This window comes from Elephas maximus, chromosome 3, assembly GCF_024166365.1.
Source record: "Elephas maximus indicus isolate mEleMax1 chromosome 3, mEleMax1 primary haplotype, whole genome shotgun sequence".
NCBI lineage: Eukaryota > Metazoa > Chordata > Mammalia > Proboscidea > Elephantidae > Elephas > Elephas maximus.
In genome coordinates this window covers 2,534,265-2,556,378 of record NC_064821.1, presented here as the reverse complement: position 1 = coordinate 2,556,378, position 22,114 = coordinate 2,534,265, and the positions used below count along the sequence as shown (strand labels likewise).

General features: G+C 55.2%; 1 protein-coding gene across 7 annotated transcripts in view; it reads right to left on the bottom strand.

Annotated features, from left to right (window-relative positions):
* The window catches only part of DOT1L (DOT1 like histone lysine methyltransferase), a 70,272-nt gene that overhangs the window by 34,320 nt on the left and 13,838 nt on the right, over positions 1 to 22,114 (bottom strand). For 2 of the 7 annotated variants that reach the window (XM_049876224.1, XM_049876222.1), the window contains exons 2-7: positions 15,727 to 15,770; positions 9,745 to 9,819; positions 7,974 to 8,037; positions 6,501 to 6,729; positions 3,916 to 4,010; positions 2,788 to 2,850 (exon numbers count right to left, since the gene is read on the bottom strand). In XM_049876224.1, the coding sequence (XP_049732181.1) occupies positions 2,788 to 2,850; positions 3,916 to 4,010; positions 6,501 to 6,729; positions 7,974 to 8,037; positions 9,745 to 9,819; positions 15,727 to 15,770 (570 nt within the window). Of the gene's footprint in view, positions 1 to 2,787; positions 2,851 to 3,915; positions 4,011 to 6,500; positions 6,730 to 7,973; positions 8,038 to 9,744; positions 9,820 to 15,302; positions 18,984 to 22,114 lie in introns of those variants that run through there. The other 5 variants (XM_049876218.1, XM_049876220.1, XM_049876221.1 and 2 more) reach the window with 4 other exon arrangements.

Here is a 22,114-nt window from a genome sequence, read left to right as displayed (position 1 = left end):
AGAGGATCATAAATATCCAGGCTTTTAGGACAGGCACAAGTTAGCTACAGCTCCCACGGAAAACTCAAGGGCGTGGTCTTCAGGGAGCTCTATCACGCGGGGATATGTGTGCACTGCTAGGAGGCGGAGGGCAAGAAGCCGCCACAGGAGGCTCCCTTTCCCACCAACGACAACACTGTACGCGGGGAGGGGAGGGCTCTGTGTTTCCAACACTGCCACGAGCTGTCGGCCTGCTCCTGGGATGTCTGACGTGGAGTGTGACCTGTTGCCGGAAGACAACGCCGTCTCTGCGATGCAAACCTGCGCCCACGGCTACTTTCGTGAGCAGACCAACATCAACCTGCCTCCACAAGGCCAAAGGCCATCAAACAGAGCACAGTTCTTACAGACGAACCGTCTGAAGCTGTGAAGAATCTGGTTTTATCATTCTTCAAAAAGGCTGTCATCTCTACTCCCAAGAGACACCCAAGAGAAATGAAAGCCTGCACACGTGTGGTCACAGCACCACAGTTCACAATGGCCAAAGGTGGACACAGCCAGATGTCCACCAGCAGGTGACAGACAGACACAACGTGTCCATCCACACGAGGGCATGTCACTCTCCTACAACGAGAACGAGGCACAGATCCATCTCCAATGTTGGTGGACCTCAAAAACATGCTGCCCAGGGAGAGAAGCCAGACTCAAGAGACCACACAGTGTCTGACCCTACTGATGTGAAATCTCCAGAACAGGCAAATCCATACAGACAGGGAGTGGACTTGTGGTTGCCTGGGGCTGAGGGAGGGTGGTGAGTGACTGCTGATGGACATAGGGTTTTCTTTCAGGGTGAGGAGAATTTCTGGAACTAGACAGGGGTAATAGTTTCACGACTCTGAATATACTAAAAACACTAAACTGTAGGCTTTAGGTGGGTTAAACATAGGTGAACTACGTATCGATAGAGCTGTTATTTTTTTAAAAAGGCATCATCGTACAAATAAACTCTGGTACAATTCAAGAACGATGACACTGTAAAAGGGCGGCTTGAAACATCCCTCTGACGCCTGCCCGAGGGCCTGGAGGGCGTGGGAGAGACTCACGTCTGCCCCCGGTGCCTGGAGGTGGCCGTGAGCCCCCTTCCTTCCTGTGCATAGAGCGGGGGGCCACAGGAAGACGGTGGGCAGAGAGGCCCCCAGTGCCACCCACCCAGCCACCCAGAGCTGCTTCTGCAGGGAGGGGAGCGGGCCCTGTGGCCTGCGAGCCCACCACTACCGTCACCCTGCAAACACCAACACACAGCAGGCGGCCCAGGCCCTGGCCAGCAACTGGGAGGCAGCAAGGCAGCAGGGAAGGGGGAGGGGGAGGCCGCGAAGGCCACCGCACCCTGGATGCTGAGCCCTGGCCCAAGTCCTGTCCTCAAGGGGGTGCCCGGCGCCCAGAGAACAGACACCTCCACCAAGGAGGGCAGTACAGGGTGTCCATGGGGCCGGAGTGGGTCATGGGCCGGGAAGGACGGAGGGCCAGCCACAGCGGCAGAGAGGGAGCGGCAGAGAGGCCGGGCATTCATGTCCCGGAGACGCCAGCTGGGAGGGGCTGCGCATCACGTCTCTGCAGGGCAGAGGCTATGCTGATGGGGCACCCGGCCGGGAGGCCGCTACGAAGCCTGGGACGGTCCCCGCGGCTGTCTTCAGCTCCTGCTCAGGTCCCCCCCTCACTTATTGAGTTATGGGAGGTGGCACTCAGCCACCAGCCGGGCACCAAATCAAAGCCAAGGGACACTGCTAGGGTCTTTCCAAATACCAGGACCCACAGTGCACAGAAGTGGGTGTGAAGAGTCAGGCGAAAGACCCTCTCTAGAAAAACCCACCTGGAAGATGCCTAACGGTAACGGCGGTGTGTGAAGATAGACGCAGATGCCTGTTGGAACCTGGGCCAGGTAGTGCCTGACTCCAAGGCCTTTTACTGGAACCATAAACTATGCACACCCTAAACCACCCAGACAACAGAAACGGTTCCCACACAGTGGCCTGGGCCAACTGAGAGGCCGAGATCCTCACAGCCCACCGAGAGGAAAGACTTGAGAGAATAAAGGATTTGTATTTTTTTTTTTTAATCCAAAATACACAAAGAATGCTTAACCCAAAAAACACCCAGTGCCCTCGAGTCGACTCCGATTCATAGCGACCCTATAGGATGGAGTAGAACTGCCCCATAGAGTTTCCAAGGAGCGCCTGGCGGATTCAAACTGCCGACCCTTTGGTTAGCTTAAGACCCAACAATAAGAAAACAAACAACCCAGCTTGAAAATGGGCAAAAGATCTGAACACCCAAGAAGACAGACGGGTGAAGAGATGTTCTGTGTCACCTGACATTAGGGAACCCGTGAATCAAGACAAGATGCCACTACACCCCTACTGGGAGGGCTGAGCTCCAAGCCAACACCATCGAATGCTGACCAGGACAAGGAGCACCAGGAACTCCCACAAACGGCTACTAGGAAGGCAGAACAGCAGAGCCCCGCCGGCGCCAGGGAAAATCAGGTCCCCAGAAAACGTGCCGCGGGAGACAGGATGGGAAAGGGACCACACGGGGCTCCCATGGGCCGGCTTCCACAGTGATACAAGAGGAATCCTAAAGGACCAATTCATACTCAGACGCCCTGAGGAGAGCCAGAAGGAAACCACACAGAGGCAACACCATGGTTTCCACGAAGACAAAGAAAGAAACAGTGGTCAGAGAGCAAGAGAGAGCGAGACAGAGGGGCTTCCGCAGCGTCAGGGCCACAGAGCACGAGGAGGCACTCACTGTGTATTCGGCATGCTTTTTTCCATACCATTTCATCCACTTCCTGAACTCTCTGTCCATCGTCTGCGAGGAAAAGAAACCACACAGCCCGTCACACACCAGCGACCTCCTCGCCTGGACGCATGGGGCTGCTCTGCATCCACCCCACCCACTGCCACCCACCAGGATCCCACGGGGGCCCTCCATCGCCCAGCCCTCGCGTAACCACTCTGAGACACGCCCAGAGCGACGCACTGGCGGAAGTCAGTCACAGGCCTCATGGGGCTCTTGGTGCTCCAGGCACCTACAGTCCACAGGGCATCTGGACCATGAAACCTGGTCACCTGAAGGAGGGCAGGAAGCCTGCTCAGGCACACCTCTCCCCACACCCCACTGACCACGGCCCGGGCAGATGCGGGTGAGCAGGGTGCCAGCAAAGGCTCGGTCATGCACAGGGGTTTCCAAAAACCACGTGAGTCACAGCACGGAGGGCGAGGGAGGGCCGGCTGGTGCTCCCCAGCTACGGGGGCAGCCACGTCACGCTCCAGGCCGTACACGTGGCAAGCTCACTTGGCGTTCCATGGAAAGCAATCAGAAGGGCCCACAAACAGAGCTGTGCCTACACCTGGGAGGGACACCTGAGGTCCCACATGCCACGGCAGCCAAGACTGCAAGTCCCAGGAAGGCACCAGCCTCACACAGATGCTCAGGAGGGGCCCGCGTCCTCCCCACTCTTCACAGCAGGGGGATGCACAAAGTATGTCACGGCAGAGCTGATTCAGGGCAGGAATTATGGAATTCCCTGCAGTCCAGACTTGCTGTGTCACCTGTGGACCCCGCTTATCTTGTCATCTAATGAGAAGAGCCACATGGCCACAGGAAGAGCAGTACGCACCTAAAGACTCGTCTACCCAAGTTGCCTGTGCTGTTGTTCTGGGCGCAGAGCTGCCACAGCCAGGACGCCTAAGGCACATGGCACAGGCACCACCCACAGCACATGCCCTGGGGCGGTAGCATGCACAGCGAGGTCCCTCTGCCACAAGACCACCCGCTTCAAATTTGCAGAGGGGCGGCAAGCAGTAAAACCACAGGTGAGGCAGTGAACCCGCCCGCCCACCCCGCCCCATCATCCACCCAAAAGTCACTAACCTCCGCGTACTTGGCTGGGATGTCAGCTTTCTCCACGCCGTAGTGATGTTTGCAGTTGGTGGCTGCAGCGACCTGGAGCACAACCTGGCCCACTCCTTGAACCAGAGAAACATAGTTAGACACAGCCAGCACCCGGGCTCAAAGGTGACGAGGGCAGGCAGCCTTGCGGGCAGGGCTCGGAGGTGAGGAGGGCACCCTAAACCTCCAGATAACCACCGCAGTGCACATGCCCACGGGGGTGCCCCAGATCACCACCGCACCACACACACCCACGGGGGTGCCCCAGATCACCACCGCAGCACACACACCCACGGGGGTGCCCCAGATCACCACCGCAGCACACACACCCACGGGGGTGCCCCAGATCACCACTGCAGCACACACACCCACGGGGGTGCCCCAGATCACCACTGCAGCGCACACGCCCACGGGGGTGCCCCAGATCACCACTGTAGCGCACACGCCCACGGGGGTGCCCCAGATCACCACTGCAGCGCACATGCCCACGGGGGTGCCCCAGATCACCACTGTAGCGCACATGCCCACGGGGGTGCCCCAGATCACCACCGTTGGGGAGGAGGACACCGCACTTCGAACCCCAAATCCCTCATAACGTTTTTCAAAGATGGGGGTCTGACCAAGGCCTGGTCCGGGATTGGAAAGGCCACAAGAGAAACCACGACAGGTCACACCCAGGACTCTGACACCCATTGCTTGATGGCGTCAGTGCTATATGCCACCAAATCGGGACCCCAGATCACACACCCACACAGCCAAGCCATCTGCGGCCAGAGCGAGAGTCTGAGCCATCAACATTTCAGCGTTCCTGGAGCTCTGCACCAAGGTGTGGCTGGGAGGCTTCTCACACGGCCACATCATTTCAGGTGCTGTCGGAAGCCCCTGGTTTCCATTTGGAACAAGATGGACTCATTCTAACAGGTGGAACATGTACAAGCAGGGAGGTGAGCGGCAGGCCCACCCACTGCCAGAAGCCCAAGCTAACTGCCAGGGGGACAAGCGTGGGATGCGGGAAGCACTGGCAGGAGAGCGCAGGTCCTGTCATCAGCTAGGCGTTTAGTGAGGACTGGTTTCTGAACTAGTCATTCCTCTGAACTGCAGCCACGCGTCTGCCTGTTCACTGACAATGCTGTGGGGTTTGCGCAGAGTAGGAACACTGATCCCAGCTGCAGCCGAGCAGGGCCGGTGTGGCGTTGACGGGCACTTTACAGAACACCACGACCACAAACAGATGGACGTATTTCAGCACATTCTCACTGATATACAAATCGTGCACTGAAAAGGGCTGCAAGGGAACGCGGACATCACCAATGAGGTCTTTGCCATCCCTGCTGTAAGGGGCCGAGGCCCCACATCAACACTGTACCTGCTCAAACCAGTCATCAGCATGAGGCTTATCATAGCGAAGCCTGGGGACGGGGAAGGCAGAGGTGCCGCAGAGGAGCCTTGTGCACTGCCCTTTCAAGCTAAAATGTGACGCCTGCCAGCAAGCCACACACACAACCCCACACCTCCAGGACCCACCAGCACAGGTACCCTCATCTGCGAAGGCTCCAGGGCCCACCAGCATGGGTTCCTTCCCCCATGAAGGCTCTGGGACCCACCAGCTCTTCTGGTTCCCTCCCCCGTAAAGGCTCCAGGGCCCACCAGCACCAGTTCCCTCGCCCCATAAAGGTTTCTCTCAGGCCCACCTGCCAGGCCTGATGTCAGGGCTGACAACAGAGCCAGGAACCCAAAAGGTGAGACTCCCTTCCCTGCCTGGGAGTGTCCACTACAGTGGAGAGGACGGTCAGATAATCAAGAGGCCAAGAGCTGGTTGGGTGGTCAGCGCGATGTGGATGAGTAGGATGGAAAAGGGGCAGAGAATGCCAGCGGGGAGCTGGTCTATGATCCCAAAGAGCAAGTCAGGGGCAAGCCCAGCCGTGGTTGGGCCGGGCTACGGAGCCAGGATGGCTGGCCCTTCTAAAGTGAACAAGAATGGCCTTTCTCACGGCAAGATGAGCCTGGCTGCAGAGAAGGCCACAGGCTGGCTGGGGGCAGGGAGAAGCTGACCCGGGAGCCCAATGAGAGGCCACTGCAGGTGACGGGGGAGTGGTGACAGGGTCAGGGAAACAGCCGTGGTGGACAAGAGGTTGGCTGCAGACATGAGCTCGGGCTGGAGCCAGCAGACCTTGCTCCTGATGGATGAGGGGAGAAACAGGAGAGGAAGGGGGGAGGCAGGACTGTGCTGACGCTGGGGTGGAGCCCCAGGAAGGACGGGGTAGGCCCGGGGATGTACGATCCAGGTGAGGCGGGGACTCGTGGGGAGGCGTAGGCTGGAGAAATGGCAGTGTGGACAGCAGGGGCTGTGGGGCCGGAGGGCAGGGCCCTGGGCCTCAGAGGTAAGACCTCAGAAGATGAGGAAGAAGGAGCCTGGAGACTCACTTTGACTGACGCAGCTGCTCCTGCTGATAGCCTCCCAGCTGGAAGTCTGTGACACAGACAGCAAACGCTCCCTCCCGTTTCTGAGGCCTCCACCAGACGGAGGAGCAGGCTGCTCAGAAGCACCCCTACAAAGCCACACTCACCGCTGCCCAGGTCCACAAACAGGTCGTCCTCGGTCATCTTGATCTCGTCGATCATCTGTGCCACCAGGTCGAAGGAGGTCTCGCCGTACACCTCGGGCGAGAAGGGCTCGTAGTTGTTGAGCTTCTCGGGGTCGGTCACCGAGTGGTTGTAGACCTGCTGCAGGATGTGCCGCAGGAGCCCATTGCACGGCCGCGTGTTCAGCTTCATGGGCTGCGTGGTCCCCTTCCACTAGGGCGAAGGGCGGCAGGAAAACTAGTCAATACTCAGGACCTACGCCCTGGTAAAGGAAGTGCCTTGTGTGTATGGACGTGTGTGAATGTGTACATACGTGTGCCCAATGTGTGTGTGTGTACATGTGTGAATGTGTGCATACCTGTGTGCCCAATGTGTGCACGTGTGTGAATGTGTGCATACCTGCGTGCCCAATGTGTTGCGTGTGAATGTGTGCATACATGTGCCCAACGTGTGTGTGCATGTGTGCACGTGTGAATGTGTGCATATGTGCCCAACGTATGCGCATGTGTGAATGTGTGTGTACATGTGTGCCCGTGTGTGCATGTGTGCCCGTGTGAATGTGTGCATCCATGTGTGCCCAACGTGTGTGCATGTGTGCACGTGTGAATGTGTACATATACGTGTGCCCAATGTGTATGTGCACACATGTGCCCAGTGTGAGTGCATGTAGATGTGTACACGGGTGTATACACACATGTGTGTATGTAATTTCCCTATTTTTGTCGCAGATGGCGAAAGGAAGGCGTGGAGGACGATCCTTCTCCCCACCCGCCACCCATGGCCCGGGCACTCTGCACATGCCCCTTTCTCTGCCCAAGCTCATCGTGGGAATACACTCAAGAGTGCAAATGGGGACCCAAGCGTCTTCTCCTCCCACCAGGCTTCCCTGGGCCCCAGCTCTCCAGCATGACCCCTGCTGTGCAGGAAGGCCCGCTACCTGGGACCCCTGAGCTGGAACAGAGAGTTTCTTTAACCCCATCAACTCCGGCACTGTCTGAAAATCTGGCCTCAGAAAACCCAGCTCAAACTAAAAATCTATTCCACAGGAGCAATCAGCTGGGGTCACAAACACAGCCTCTGCTTCATGTCTCTGAGGTTCTAGCCCTGCCTGGCCTCAGGCCCACTGCAGGGTGTCACCGTGGGGACTAGTGGATCCCTCCACCACCCACTCACGGCCACACCATGGGCAGGGGCTGACGGCACCATCTCGAGTGCCCACCCTCGGCGCTGTCTAGGGAGGGCCTGCAGGGGACATAGCCTGGACAAGGGCCTGGTCTGCTCCCAAGACGCCACTCCCCAACATCACAACGTCATCCACAGAATCCCCACGACCGGACCTCAGCCTGCTACAGACCTGTGCCCACTGAGGCCCTGTGCCCACTGAGGCCCCATGGCAGGGATCACGGCGTGGTGAACCTGCAACGGGGGTGGGCTGCAGGGACAGCGGGGCCACCTACCAGCTGGTGGATGCTGTCGATGGCCCGGTTGTACTTGTCACAGAGCCTCTGCATGCTCTCGAAGCTGAAAGGCAGGGGGAAAAGCCGTCACTGCAGACACTCCTGATGACAGTGCAGTGACAGGGCCTGCTCACAGCGAGACAGCCAGTCCCAAGTCGGCCGCCACAGGCCAGCGTGCCCTCGCAGGAGAAGCCCCAGCACCCTGCACAGGAAGATATCGCTCACCTCCAGGGCGCTGGGGGCTTGCACCATAGGCCTAGCTGGGAGCATGTTCAGAGCGCTGGGGACAGCCAGTCAGGCCAGGGCTCCCAGGGCTCCTCAGAGCCCAAAATGGAGCTCAGAGGTTTGCCCATTGGGCTGGAGGTGGGACAGGGCAGTGGACGACAGCTGAAGGGAAACATGGAGCCAATTCAGGGAGGATGGGCGGGACGGGGCCATCCCCAGCCCTTGGTCTCTGAGTGTGCAAAAGCCCAGGCCAGGTGAGCGGAGAGGCCTGGGGCTCTGCTCACATTGCCTTATGCACAACTCAGAAGGAAGAAGCTGCACGACTTTGCACTTCCTTTCACTCCACCTTCTACATCTTTCCTTCAGCCTCCGTGGCTGGAAGCTGCTCAGAGACCCTGGATTCTCCCGGGAAGAATTCTGTCCTAAGCGGCTGTGTACACGTGGAAGCCCAGAGGAGCTGGGAGATAAGACAGCCATGGCTGCGCACATTGTCCCCTGGCCACTCATGGCAGCTGCCTCGATGAACAGACTACCGCCGTGGGCCACGCTCACTGCTCAAGGTCTGACGAGAAAGCTGGACCATGTGGGTGGAGGTGCCAGTGCCCACACCCTCCTCACCCTGAGGGGCAGGGACGCTTACCACGGAGTCCGCAGCACTGGGCTAGTGCTGACCGACACTGGGGGCCACCCAGCACCCACCCATACCCTAGGCATCTCGCTACTCCTGATACGGAGTGAGGTGCCCCCTCTATGACAACACCAGGCTGCTGATGAAATGGTGAGAAGGGCAAGAGGCAAGGGGACACGGTGGCTGTTCACTGAGGTGGAAATCCCAGCCCAGCTGACAACAGCCCCTTCATGACAGTGAACGCAGAGGTGAAGAAATCAGGCGGGAGCCCTCTGCAGCAACCCAGGGCTGCTTGGGATGTCCCTCTGCCAGGAGAGGCAGCTGAGTTCCCAGACAGCACAGCCCTCCCAAGAGCTGAGACAGGCGTGAGCATGGAATGTTTTCCTTCTCTCTCAAAGAAAAACAAAAAAATTCCAGGCCAGCATTCCAGAGACAGCCTCGCCCTTCCCCACCCACTGGGCTCTCCTGAGATTCCGGACAGGGCCTCCAGGAAACTGCCGGAGAGGGCCTCCAGGAAACTGCTGGAGGAGGCCAAGGCGCTGGAGACAGCAAGCAGCCAAGACCAAGTCAGCACTAAACCAGGGCTGGCCAAGGAGCCACGGGCGACCGAGGCCAGGCCAGTGGCTCAGGACTGCTGGCAGCAGGCAGCTCCAGGAAGAGCGGTTGCTAAGTTGAGTAATTTCACACACACCAACTCAAGTTTCGGCAACGCCGAGTTTCCAATTCTGCCCTCACGCTGACAGCATCTGCCAATGTTTGATAAACATTTCTACCAAAATAACTTCATGGAGTTATTCACAGCTCAAAAGGAAATCTCGGATCCACGTGCACCACCACAGAAGGACCGATTACAGCCAAGTCCCCACAAAGCGCCACGCCTGTCCACAGCAAGGAGGAAGGCAGGCAGAGCCCCCTTACCTTTTGGTATCATAGTCAATTAAAACATAGTTTTCCATGGCAAGCTTGAGATCTGGGATTTCTTCACAGACCCATCTGAAACAGAAAAGCAGAAACGACACTGAACATTGCTATTAGTGCCCTGTTTTTTTCCTGAACATTCTTAAACACTGTTGGTGGTGGTGGTTGCTACGTGCCATTGAATCGATTCCGACTCATTGCGACCCCGTGTGACAGCACAGAACGGCCCCATTGGTTTCCCAGGCTGTAATCTTTACAGAAGGAGCCCTGGTGGCACAGTGGTTAAGCACTCAGCTGCTAACCGAAAGATCTACAGTTTGGACTGACCAGCTGCTCTGCGGGAGAACTAGCGATCTCCTCCCGTAAACAGTAACGATTACAGCCTTGGAAACCCAATGGGTCTGTTCTACTCTGTCACGTGGGGTTGCTATGAGTCGGAATCAACTCGCTAGCAACGGGGTAATCTTCACAGGAGCAAATCTCCAGGACTTCCTTCTGCAGTGCTGCCGGGTGGGTTCAAACCACTGACCTTTTGGCTAGCAACCCAACACTTAGCCATTGAGCCACCGGGGCTCCTTAAACAGTTTACTCTTTAAGCACAAAAACAAGAGTCCTCGTTACTCAACTCCAATGTGAAAGACAGAAGAGAGGCATTACTTCAAAACAAACACTGTGAAATATACGCAAAAGTTGTGAGTTACACACATTTCATGTAGCTCCAAGTTCAAACACTGCCAGCTATGGGGAGCTGAATGTATTTTCATGTTATGAGGGTTAGGAAACCAATGGGCTCAAAGCAGGCAGCATGAAAGAAATCTACTAGAATCTAGGCCCGTTGCCACTGAGTCAAATCCGACTCATAGTGACCCTAAAGGACAGAGTAGAACTGCCCCATAGGGTTTCAAAGGAGCAGCTGGTGGATTCGAACTGCCAACCTTTTGGTTAGCAGCCAAGCTCTCCACTACATCACCAGGGCTCCTCTACTAGAAACCAAAAAGAACTATTATTTGAGGAATTAATACAAATACCTGGGCTTCTTCAACAAACACACTCTAAATTAAGAGATGAAGGGGAACTTACGGATTAAAAGAGACTTAGAAAAATACATCAACCAATTGCACTGTGTAAACATTACTTGGGTCCTGACACAACCCTGAAAATAACCTATGAAAGGGGAGCCATCACTACAGAGCTTACAAACAATAAAAGGAAAATAAAGGGTATTTTCCAAAATGGTAGCTGATCAATTTGACAACTTCGGTGAAATAAGCAAAGGCCTTGAAAGACGCCGAAGCTGCCACAAGCAGAAACAGAACATCTGGACGGCCCTTTACATGTTACAGACTGGAGTCCTAATCAAACACCTTCAATAAAGAAAACTGCAGCCCCAGATGGCTTCACTGATGAATTCTGGCATTTAAGAAAAAATAACACCAATCCCACAAAAACTCAGGGTTCTATGAGGCCAGCAGTACTGATACCAAAACCAGTCATTACAAGAACGGCCATCACAAACCGATATTCCTCACGAACACAGACACAAAACCCCTTTTAAAGCATTAGTCAAAAATAAATAAATAAGAATAAAAATTTAGTCAACTGAGTCCAACAACCAAGATCAAGTGGTGTTCACCCAAGAATGCATGGTTGTTTAACATTCTAAAATGCACCACTGCAATTCACCTCACTGACAGGAGAAAAAAAAAAAGTATGGTCACGTCAACAGATGCAGAAAAAGCGTATCACAGAACTCAATACCTACTCATGATAAATTAAAAAAAAACCCACTTCTCAGGAAACCTAAAAATAGAAAGAAACGTCCTCAACATAATAAAGGGCAGTCATCAAGCTGCTGTCTCTCAGAAACAAACCCACTTACTCTATCCCCTCTGCCAGCAGGATGCACAAGGAAGGCCCTGAATGAGGGGAGAAGGAAGAAGGCCTGAGCTCTTCCCTATCTACTGGTGGTCCCTGGGCGGGACAAACAGTTCACGCGCTCAGCTCAGCTGCTATCCAGAGGTCGTAGGTCCAAGTCCACCCAGAGGAACCTCAGAAGAAAAGCCCAGCAATCTGCTTCTGAGAACTGAGCCACTGAAAACCTGATGGAGCTCAGTTCTGCTCTGACACACATGGGGGCGCTATGGTGATCCCCAGGGAGAGGCTGAGTTCAGTTATGATTTTCTACACTAACAGGCAGCCAGTCATGCCACCTTCCCACCTCAAACCCCCAACACATACACAGAACCCAGCAACCAGGAGGCCAGCACTACTTCCCCAGTGGTCTGGGTCCCCTCCCCAGAAGACCCCTCCAAACTCAAAGACCCACAGGGTGCTGGCGGCTCAAAATTTAATAACTGCACCATCTGCCCTTGGTTTCCTCAGCCCCGAGGGCAGTAGCTGCGTCCTGAAGCGGCTGTCTCTGAGATACACTGGCGTTCTCTCTCTACCCCGCAGGGACATAACAACTACATACACCAGGTTTACGCTTCTTTATAGCAAATTCTCTCTGTTCAAATAACATGTGTGGTTTCCATCAGAGACCTGGTAGACGGAAAAAACCTGCAGCTAACACCATTCTAGGTGGAAGACTGCACATGCCTCTCCCCCACCCCCGACCCCTCCCGCCGGACCCCTCCCACGGGAACAAGGAGAGGATGTCTGTGATCACCACTTCTCTTCAGCCTGGTATCAGAGGTCAGCCCTAGCGGCACAAGGGTTAAGTGCTCGGCTAAGAACCGAGAGACTGGAGGTTCAAACCCATCCAGTGCATCCGCGGGAGAAAGACCTGGCAATCTGTTTCCATAAACACTACAGCCTAGAAAGCTATGGGGCAGTTCTATTGTGTCATAGAGGGTCGCCGTGAGTTGGAAGTGACCGGACAGCACCTAGCAGCAGCAGCCAGTCTTTATTCACAGACACATGACTCAACTTGTAGAAAGTGCTAAGAAACTTATAGACAACCTATTAGAACATAAGTAAATTTAGCAAGGTCACAGGACACAAGGTCAACATACAAAAGGGACCATATTTTTGTACGCTAACAACAAAGAGTCCCTAGATGGCGCAAAAGGTTAAGCATTTGACAACTGGCCAAATCAAACCCACCCAGAGGAACCTTGGAAGGGAGGCCTGGCAATCTACTTCTGAAAGGTCACCGCCTAGAACACCCTACAGAGCAGTTCCACTCTGCAGACACGGGGTCGCCGTGAGTCAGAACTGATTCAACGGCAACTAATAAAACCACCAAGAGGAGTCTCCGAGTGGTGCAAACAGTTAACGCGCTTGGCTGCTAACCAAAAAGTTGGAGGTTTGAGTCCGACCCGAGGCACCTCGGAGGAAGGTCCTGGAAATCTACTTCCAAAGGTCAGCCACAGTTCTACCCTGACACACACGTGGTCGCCGTGAGTCAGAGCAACCGGACGGTAACCGGTTTTTCCTTAATTGGCGCCATTCCACTCCAGAGCCCAACCCTGGCCCTTCCCCACAGGAGATGGGTGTTTCGCCTGTAACCTCAGAGCTCTGCCTCCAATGCCAACCATGTGGCCAACCGAGGGAGCTGCTTCAGCACCCCCACGCTAAAACCCTCACCCAGAAGAACGCCTCCTGGCCCCAGTACAGGAAGAGGCCCCACACTGGTCCATATTCCTTCCCTAGATTTGTCCATCAACGCACCACACCTCTCAAACACCCTTTAGCGGCTGCTGGACGTTTCATCAGAACTAAAAGCCAAGACAAGAGAAGAGACATGCACATTGCCGCGCCACGTTCGCACAGGTAAGGAGGATCAGGGCAGGTTAAGTCCAGAGGCGGCGGCTGTTCCAGTCCACGTGCAAGGGCTTCCTGAAGCTTCCACCTCCTGGGGACACCCTGTGTGCCAAGTATCACTCTTGCACAGTTCCCTCACCTCATCCTCACCAGCCTGCAGGGCAGGCACAAGTGTTCCCACCTTATAGGGAAGAGGTGAGGGGGGAGGCTGGCCACTCACAGGGGTGCACTCGGGGAGAGACTAGATCATCGCACTCTCATTTCTTAACCAGCAGCCTTTTTTCTTTTTGATAAATTAAAGCCAACCACTCCCACTATCCCACAACCACTGACTACACCAGGTGACAATGACAGCAGATCCCAAATTCTGAACACAGGGTGGTGCAGTGGTTAACAGCTCAGCTGCTAAACACAAGGTGGGCAGTTGGAATCTGTCCTATACGTACAGGGTCACTATGAGCCAGAATTGACTTGATGGCACTGATTTGGTTTTTGGACCCCACGTCAGGTCCCTGTGCGATGTACACAAATCATTCCACTTACTCCTCAGAACAACCTGCAGGGAGGTATCGCTCCACCCCGAGGGCAAACCAAACAAGGTCAAGGTGATGCGGTGGTGAGCCCAAGGAGGTACAAGTGGGATCTGCGTCCAGAGCGTGGACTCGGGGCCTCTGCCCCTACAGGCACCACGTGGGGCCGAGTGTAAGGGCCTGCAGGAAGCATAGCACTGCCCATGCGCGCGCCCCGTGTGGCTGCGGGTCCTGGAGCAGGGCTAGTTTCTGACCACAAACAGCCAAAACAAGAAGCAGTGAGGGCACCACACATGGTATACAGGGATTTCAGAGGGCCAGACCCAGTGCCCAAGGTGCGAGAGAAAGCCCACTGGAGACAGAACTGCGGCGGGGAAGACGGTATTCCTCCCTCCTCGCTCCAGGCGAGACGCGGCCCCCTTCTCTGCACGCGTACATGACCAACAGGCTCAGGGTCTGTCGGTGATCTTCAGACCCACCCCCAACACATCTGCCCCTGGGGAAGACCCACTCACTGGGGCTGTGGCTGATTAGCCAAGTCCAAAGGACCCAGAAGAGCGACAGTACACAAGGTGATGGGGGGAGGGGGGAGTCCCCTGGGGATGCTGCAGCTGGGAACCTCTGCCCCCATTTTACAGGTCAGGAAACTGAGGCTCAGGGAAGTGGAAGCGGTGTGACTTGTCCAAGGTCACATAGAAGACGACTCAAAAACCACCATCAAAACATGGACCTTCTGTTAGCCCAAGACAGCAACCACTCCCAGGGCCAACTCTTCAGACAGGGATTGAACTGGACTATGGGATGGAAAATGTTACTGGTGAAGAACAGGCTTCTCGGATCAAGTAGACACATGAGACTGTGTTGGCATCTCCTGTCTGGAGGGGAGATGAGAGGGCAGAGGGGGCCAGAAGCTGTTCGAAGGGGCACGAGGAGAGAGTGGAGGCAAGGACTGTGCTGTCTCATTAGGGGGACAGCAATGAGGAGTGTATAGCAAGGTGTGTATAAATTTTTGTATTAGAGACTGACGATTTGTAAACTTTCACTTAAAGGACAATAAAAATTAATTTAAAAAAAAAAACAAAACAACATGGGCCTCCCTAACCAAGTTCTTTTCCCTGCTCCACGTCGTCGCCATCCTGAGAGGCTGATGAGGAATGCAGGAAAGCAGGGGACTGTAAAATGAGCTACAAGGAGGAAGCTAGTTAACAAGGGCACAGAATAAAAGGTTAAAAAAAGAGAGTGTAGCTGTCGACTTCAACTCACAGTGACCCCATGTGTGTCAGAGCAGAACTGTGCTCCACAGGGCTTCCAATGGCTGAGACCTCTCGGAAGCAGACTGCCAGGCCTATCTTCTGAGGTGCTTCTGGGTGGACTCGAGACTCCAACCTTTTGGTTAGTCGCCAAGCACATTCACTGTGCGCACCACCCGGAGACTCCGAAGTTTTTGTGAAATAACCCAACTCTCTGTGAGAACACATTTGCTGTCTGCTGCCCTCTCGTCCCATCTTCCAACTGTAAGCTAATCTCTGCTGCCAGGAGGGAGCCAGGCGGGGGGCATCCCCTGAGTCAGCAGAGCCTGGGATTTGGGAGAACCAGGAAGCGGGTCATGGTTTTACAAAGTCGTTTCCCACGGGGCCTCCAGAAGGCCAGGCCGCGCCCAGCACCCAAGCAGGTGCTGGCGACTCACCGGATGGTCTCGATGATTTCGTGAGCAGCATCGTGATGTTTGTCCTGAAAAACAAACGGAAACAGTTTTAGAGCCGGGTGGTTGCGGGGTACGCGGCCCAGAGGCAGTCGGAGAGCCTGCCGCTCCCCCTTGTATGGCAATGCCATCTGTTCGGCTCGCTCCACTTTTCATTTCTCAACTGATGCAGCTTCCAAGCCCACCACCAAGGCAGGATAGCCAGGACCCACCCCCAAAGTCACCCCGGCCGGTCCTCACAGGCCTGGAACACACTGGGAGCTTGATCCCCATGGGATCTGAACAACCAGGAAGAGAGCTGCCAGCAGGCTGTGGGTAGGATGGCCTGCCCAGTCCACCCGGAGCTTCATGGGAGTGTGGCCCAGGGCTCACAGCCAGGGCCGGAGCGGCATCGGAACCACCCAGCCGCCCCCCGTCTGGGTCTCCGCAGGCCTCTTCCTGAAAGAGGTAGCCTCAAGGGATGTACCAGAGCCCTGGCAGGGGTCTCAGCAGCTAGCTGCACCAGGACTACACAGCAACGGGGATGAGGATATGGTGACAAAAGTCAGGTCACAGCGCATGCAGAGGGTTCCACAGACCCCAGGGTGCAATTTACATGGGCCTGACTAACGTGGCCTTGGTGGTCGCTGGCTGTAGCAAAGGGTTCCACAGACCCAGGGTGCGATTTACATGGGCCTGACTAACGTGGCCTTGGTGGTCACTGGCTGTAGCTGACAGTTCCACAGACCCTAGAGTGCAATTTACATGGGCCCGACTAACGTGGCCTTGGTGGTCGCTGGCTGTAGCTGAGGGTTCCGCAGACCCAGGGTGAGATTTACATGGGCCCGACTGACGTGGCCTTGGTGGTCGCTGGCTGTAGCAGAGGGTTCCACAGACCCTAGGGTGCGATTTACATGGGTCTGACTAACGTGGCCTTGGTGGTCGCTGGCTGTAGCTGACGGTTCCACAGACCTAGGGTGTGATTTACCTGGGCCCAACAAACACGGCCTCGGTGATCGTTGGCTGCCACTGCCCCACCTCCCAAGGCTGCGGGCATCGGTGCCAGCCCTTTGGCCACCACAGGAGCCTGTGACTCGATCCTGCTCTCTGCCCAGCACCCACTCCAGTCCCAGTGTCACTGGTCCTACTGCAGTGAGGGTACAAACAGATGACGGGGAAAGGGCTCTACAGCAAGAAGCCGGTCTCCAATCCCAGAGCCACTGGCAGAGGTTCCTGAGACCCTGTCAGCCTCTGAGCCCAGGCCACCAGCTTTCGCAGCTTAAAAACGACAACAGTAACTACCCAGTAAAGAGGTCTGAAGACAGAAGGAGAACACTTGAGAGGGGTAAGCATAGTGCCTAGCACGTTTGGAGTCAGCATTCAATAACAGTATCAAGATATCTCTTCAAACACGCTTCTGAGTCCTAAGCCTTATTTTTTATAATAGCTCTGCTGTCATTGGTTGTGCCATCGTGTCAAGTGGCATCAATTCCAACTTACAGGGACCCCATGTGACAGAGTACAACTGCCCCGTAGGGTTTCCTAGGCTGTAATTTTTACAGGAGCAGATGGCCAGGTCTTTGCCCCACAGAACCACTGGGTGAGTTCAAATCCACATCCTTTCGGTTAGCAGCCGAGTGCTGAACGCCTGTGCCAGCAGGGCTACTGATACAATTCTCCGAGCATGAAGTTCACCTGCCTAAAGGCAACGCTTCTGTGACTTTTAGTACAGGCTGTGTAACCGTTGCCACTGTCTAATCTCAGAACATTCTCCCAGGCCCACCCAGAGACCCCACCGCCATCCTCCCACTCCTGGGCAACCACTAACCCACTCTGTCTGTGGATCTGCCATCGCCTCAGCAGAATCATACACACGTGGCCTGTGGCGTGAAGCCTCTTTTTTTTTTAAGGCAAAGAGAAACAAATCTCCTAGCGTGCTTAATGTTGTTAATTGCCATGAAGTCAATCCCAACTCACGGCCACCCCATGTGTTACAGCGTAGAACTGCTCCATAGGGTTTTCAGGGCTGAAATCTTAACTGAAGCGGACCACCAGGCCTTTCCTTCCGTGGTGCAGCTTGGTTGGTTCAAACCGCCAACCTTTAGGTTAGCAGTTGAGCGCAATCCGTCTACATCCCCCAGGGACCATGGCATTCTTATAACCTCCTCCAACGGACTTACGGATCACACTCGAATCTGCTGTACCCCACTGTACGGCATAGGTGGGGGCAAGGCAGAGAACCGCAAATCAGGGCTTCCCACAGGGGGATCCCCAGCTAGCGGCATGAGCACCACCTGAGAACTAGTTAGAAATGCAGACTCCTGGGCCCACCTGTTGGATCGGAAGCTCCAGGGTGGGGCCCAGCGAGCTGCTGTAACGGCGCCCTGGGTGGTTTCAGAACCACGGTGGGACAGTCACCTCACACCTCATGATAAAGACCACAAGACCAACAGACAGTCACAGCTCTCATGGGGGAGCGGGGAAACCTCCAGCCAGTTTTCAAGAGGTCTTAAATGAAAACCAGGAATTGGCAAAGCGGAGAGCAGGGCCGTGCAGACAGCGAAAACAGGAAGGGGTTGAGCAGACATTTCTCCAGGGAAGACATCCAAATGGCCAACAAGCACATGAAGTGGCTCAAGGTCATCACTCGGCAGTGGATGCGAGCTGAAACCAGAGTGAGACCATTTCGTGCCTGCAAGGGCCACCAGTGGCAGAAAACACCAAGTGTCGGCGAGGATGTGGAAAAATCGGAGCCCTTGTCCACTGCCAGGGAGATGGTAAAATGGCACAGCCGCTGCTGCAACTGCCTTTACGTGAAATGCCCAGGACAGGCAAATCCCCGGGCAGGAAGTGGGGCAGTGGTTGCCAGGGGCGGGGGGGGCGGCGGGGAGTGACCGCTGGGAGGTGTGGGCTTGCTTCCTTCCTTCCTTCCTCTTCCCTCCTTCCTTCCTTCTCTGTTGTGGTAATACAACATAAAATTTGCCATTTTAGCCACTTTAAAATGTACAACCCAGTGGTTCTTAGTATATTTACCATATCGCACGACCACTCCACTGTTTGTTTCGGAAATATTTTCACCACCCCACACGGGAACTCCGTACCCACTAAGCAGGAACTCCCCAGTCTCCCCAGCCCCTGGAAACCACTAATCTACTTCCTGGCTCTGCAGTTGCCTACCCTAGATATTTCCTATGAATGGCATCATACAGACGGGGTTGCTTGTGTCTGGCTTCTTTCACTGCACATAATGTTTTCAAGGCCCCGCCCCCCCGCCCCACGGACCAGAATGTCATTTCTGTTCACGTCTGAGCAGTACTCCCTCACGCGGATGGACCGCGCTGCATTTCTCCATCATCTCTGGATGGACACAGCGGCTGTTTCCACCTCTGGGCCACTGCAGACAGAGCTGCAAGGAACGCTGGTGTACCTAAGTCTGTTTGCGTCCTTGCTTTCAATTCTTTTGGGGGCATACCCAGGAGAGGAATTGCTGGTCACATGGTAATTCTATGCTTAACTACAGAGTTTCTTTTTGGGGTGATGAAAACGTCCTAAAATTGACTTTGGTGAAGGCTGCAAAACCCTGTGAATACACTGAAAACCAGTAAATTGTAGAGTGTATGAATTTTATCTCCACAAAGCTGTTAAGAACAACAACAAACTTCACGGAAAGCAGTCCCTGCCCCTCAGTCTGAGATGTTGTAAGAGTTTCGAGGAGAGCCACAGGGCTGATCTGCCCTGTCGTCAATTACAACATTCACTGAGACCCAACTACAGGCTCAGCAGGAGCTCCACTGACCGTGCAACAGGAGAAAAGAAGCCATGCTCTTGTCCAAGAACCATGGAGGAGACAGTCAAGCCCACACAGCAAAGGGTGAAAGGAGAAGGAAGTTACAGGAGTGACGAGGGTCAAGTCACTCTGGAAGGGCAAAGCCACTCCCAAGGAAGGAAAGGGGCCCTCTCTCTTGAACCACACTCGCCCTGAGGCTCAAGCCACTCCAGGGAGCTGTCCACACGGTGGCGAGAAACTGAGGCCTCGAGCCAAAACCATCCTGGAGGCAGCTCCTCCGCCCCAGTCAAACCTTCATATGATGCTGCCCCGGCCAATGTCTTCGCTGTAACTTCACGAGAGACCCTTAGCCAGAACCAGGCAGCTCAGCCACTCCCAGGTTCCTGACCCCCAGAAACTGCGCAAGATAACAAAAGCCTGTCGTTTGAAGCTACTAGACATTGGGTTAAGTTGTTATTCAGCAATGGATAACAGATGTTGTGTTTGGGCTGATGAACCATGCTGGGAGCAAAGCCCCAAAGAACGAATTTTTCAGTAACAGGCAGACCTGACAATAACGCTAGAAAAGGCCCCCAACGGTATGTCCGACCCAGCACAACCTCTGCCCCGAGCACAGGATGTGTCAGCACGCACGCAGCAGGGGCTACACATGGCAGGCGCTGGGCTACACCCGGGCGTGCACTCCTCCTCTGCTCCTCATGATCCAGGTGCAGAAAAAGGTGTCTGGCTTTGGTTTCGTCCGCGATGAGATGAAAACGAGTTTCCTCAGCTTCCAATCCAGAAGAAAAGGAAGGAGAAAGCTCACGGCGGCCCCTCCCAAGAACTCCACGGGGCGTTCCCAGGGACTGGCAGGTTTCCCCAGACAGTTGGGAGATGTGCAGCGCTGTGCTGATCACCCATCTGGGGTTCAGGGGCTCTCACGGCTGCTGGAGCCCTGGTGGTGCAGCGGTTAAGAGCTCGGATGCTAACCAAAAGGTTGGCAGTTTGAATCCACTGACTGCTCCTTGGAAACCCTATGGGGCAGTTCTACTCTGTCCTATAGGGTGGCAATGAGTCAGAATCCACTAGACGCCAATGGTTTTTTTTTTTTTTGGTTTCGTGGTTGCTAGCCAGTGACCTTTTCTTCCCACTTCCCAGGCCTCCAGGAGAGGAGCAGGAAGACAACCTGGGACGCCTTGCCTAGCACAGCCCAGGAGGCCCGCACCTGCAGCCCAGTCTTTGTCTTGTTCTGCAGACACACACCCCCACTCCCAGTCCTCCTCCTCTTCCATTACAGGCCGAGTTCACGGCCCAGCGCCTGGCCCACGGCAGAAACCCACGTATGCTAAGTGAATAGCCCACTCTCCTCTCTCATCACAACAGAGCACCAGCTGAGAAGATGCGCTTTCACATAAAAAGCTGTCTTAGCAGAGTGCTGCTGACTACAAACGGGGCGGTGGGTCCGTGGGGTTCACTATAGGAGCTTCTCTGCTTTGGTGATCACAGGAAACTTTCTACAATAAATACAACATCAATGTCTTAAGCTGCATCTTGCATGAGAAAGAAGTTCACCGGTGGAGGCAAAGAGCAGGCTGAAGCTATGGTCCCTGCTCACTGCTGGAGGGGCTGCTCTGGAGAGACGACAAGCACAGCCCTCCTCTTCCTCGGGTCACAGAGTCAGAACCAAAAGCTCCCGAAGGATGAAGGATGTGGAGCTGGGACATGGAGCTGGGACGCAGGAAGAAGGCACCAACAGGCCATCTCAGGGCTCTGGGTCCTGGCAGTGCCGGACTATCAGAGACCAGAGGGGCCAGATGCCTGTGCTGTCTAGAAGAGTTTTGCTGCCAATCTCCATGAACCCCAAAGCCTGGCAACTTGTAGATGAGGCCTGGCAGGATGCCCCAGGAGGGAAGGGATGCGAGTCCACGGCCGTGCTGCGAGCACACAGACCCCACACAGCTGAGGCTCACGTATCCCGGGCACTGGTGAAAGTTCCGTGTGACCGTGATCCATGGCTTCAAGCCGGCCTGCGATGCCAACTCTCTCCCTTAATGATGATTGGGATTTAAGAAGAGAGGCGGGAAGAGCTGACCCAGCCACGGGAGAGACACATGCAGATGCCTCCACAGTTTTAAAAACACTCCCCATTCACAACAAAAGAGATGCCACCTGGAAAGGAGGGGCTGCGGGGCAAGGAGGGAAGGCTGGGGCTGGCATGCCGCGCCACGCCAGGAGGGGGCTCCAACATGGGGGCACATACCCTGGATCCCCACAGCAACCACCCTGGGAAAGGGTGCCTACCAAGGCTACAGGGCAGCAAGCCCCTCCACGCCCACCCAGGCCCTGCAGCTGGCAGAAGCCTTGCCCATAGACTATTCCAGAAGGCTCAGGGCCCACACACACCCTGAACATCCACTTTGGGGACAGGACCATCTATGCCAGACAGCTCTCTCAGCATAGGTAAAGTCCCCACGAACACGTGCTGCCAAACTCACCAAGTATCCTTTAGGACAGCCCCCAAGGGCCCTTCTCCTGGTGCCTGTGCCCTTGTGCTTACCACCCCCACGTTTGGGTGGGAACCATGACTCGCTTCTAACCCAAACAACATGGCAAAGGTGAGGGGATGCA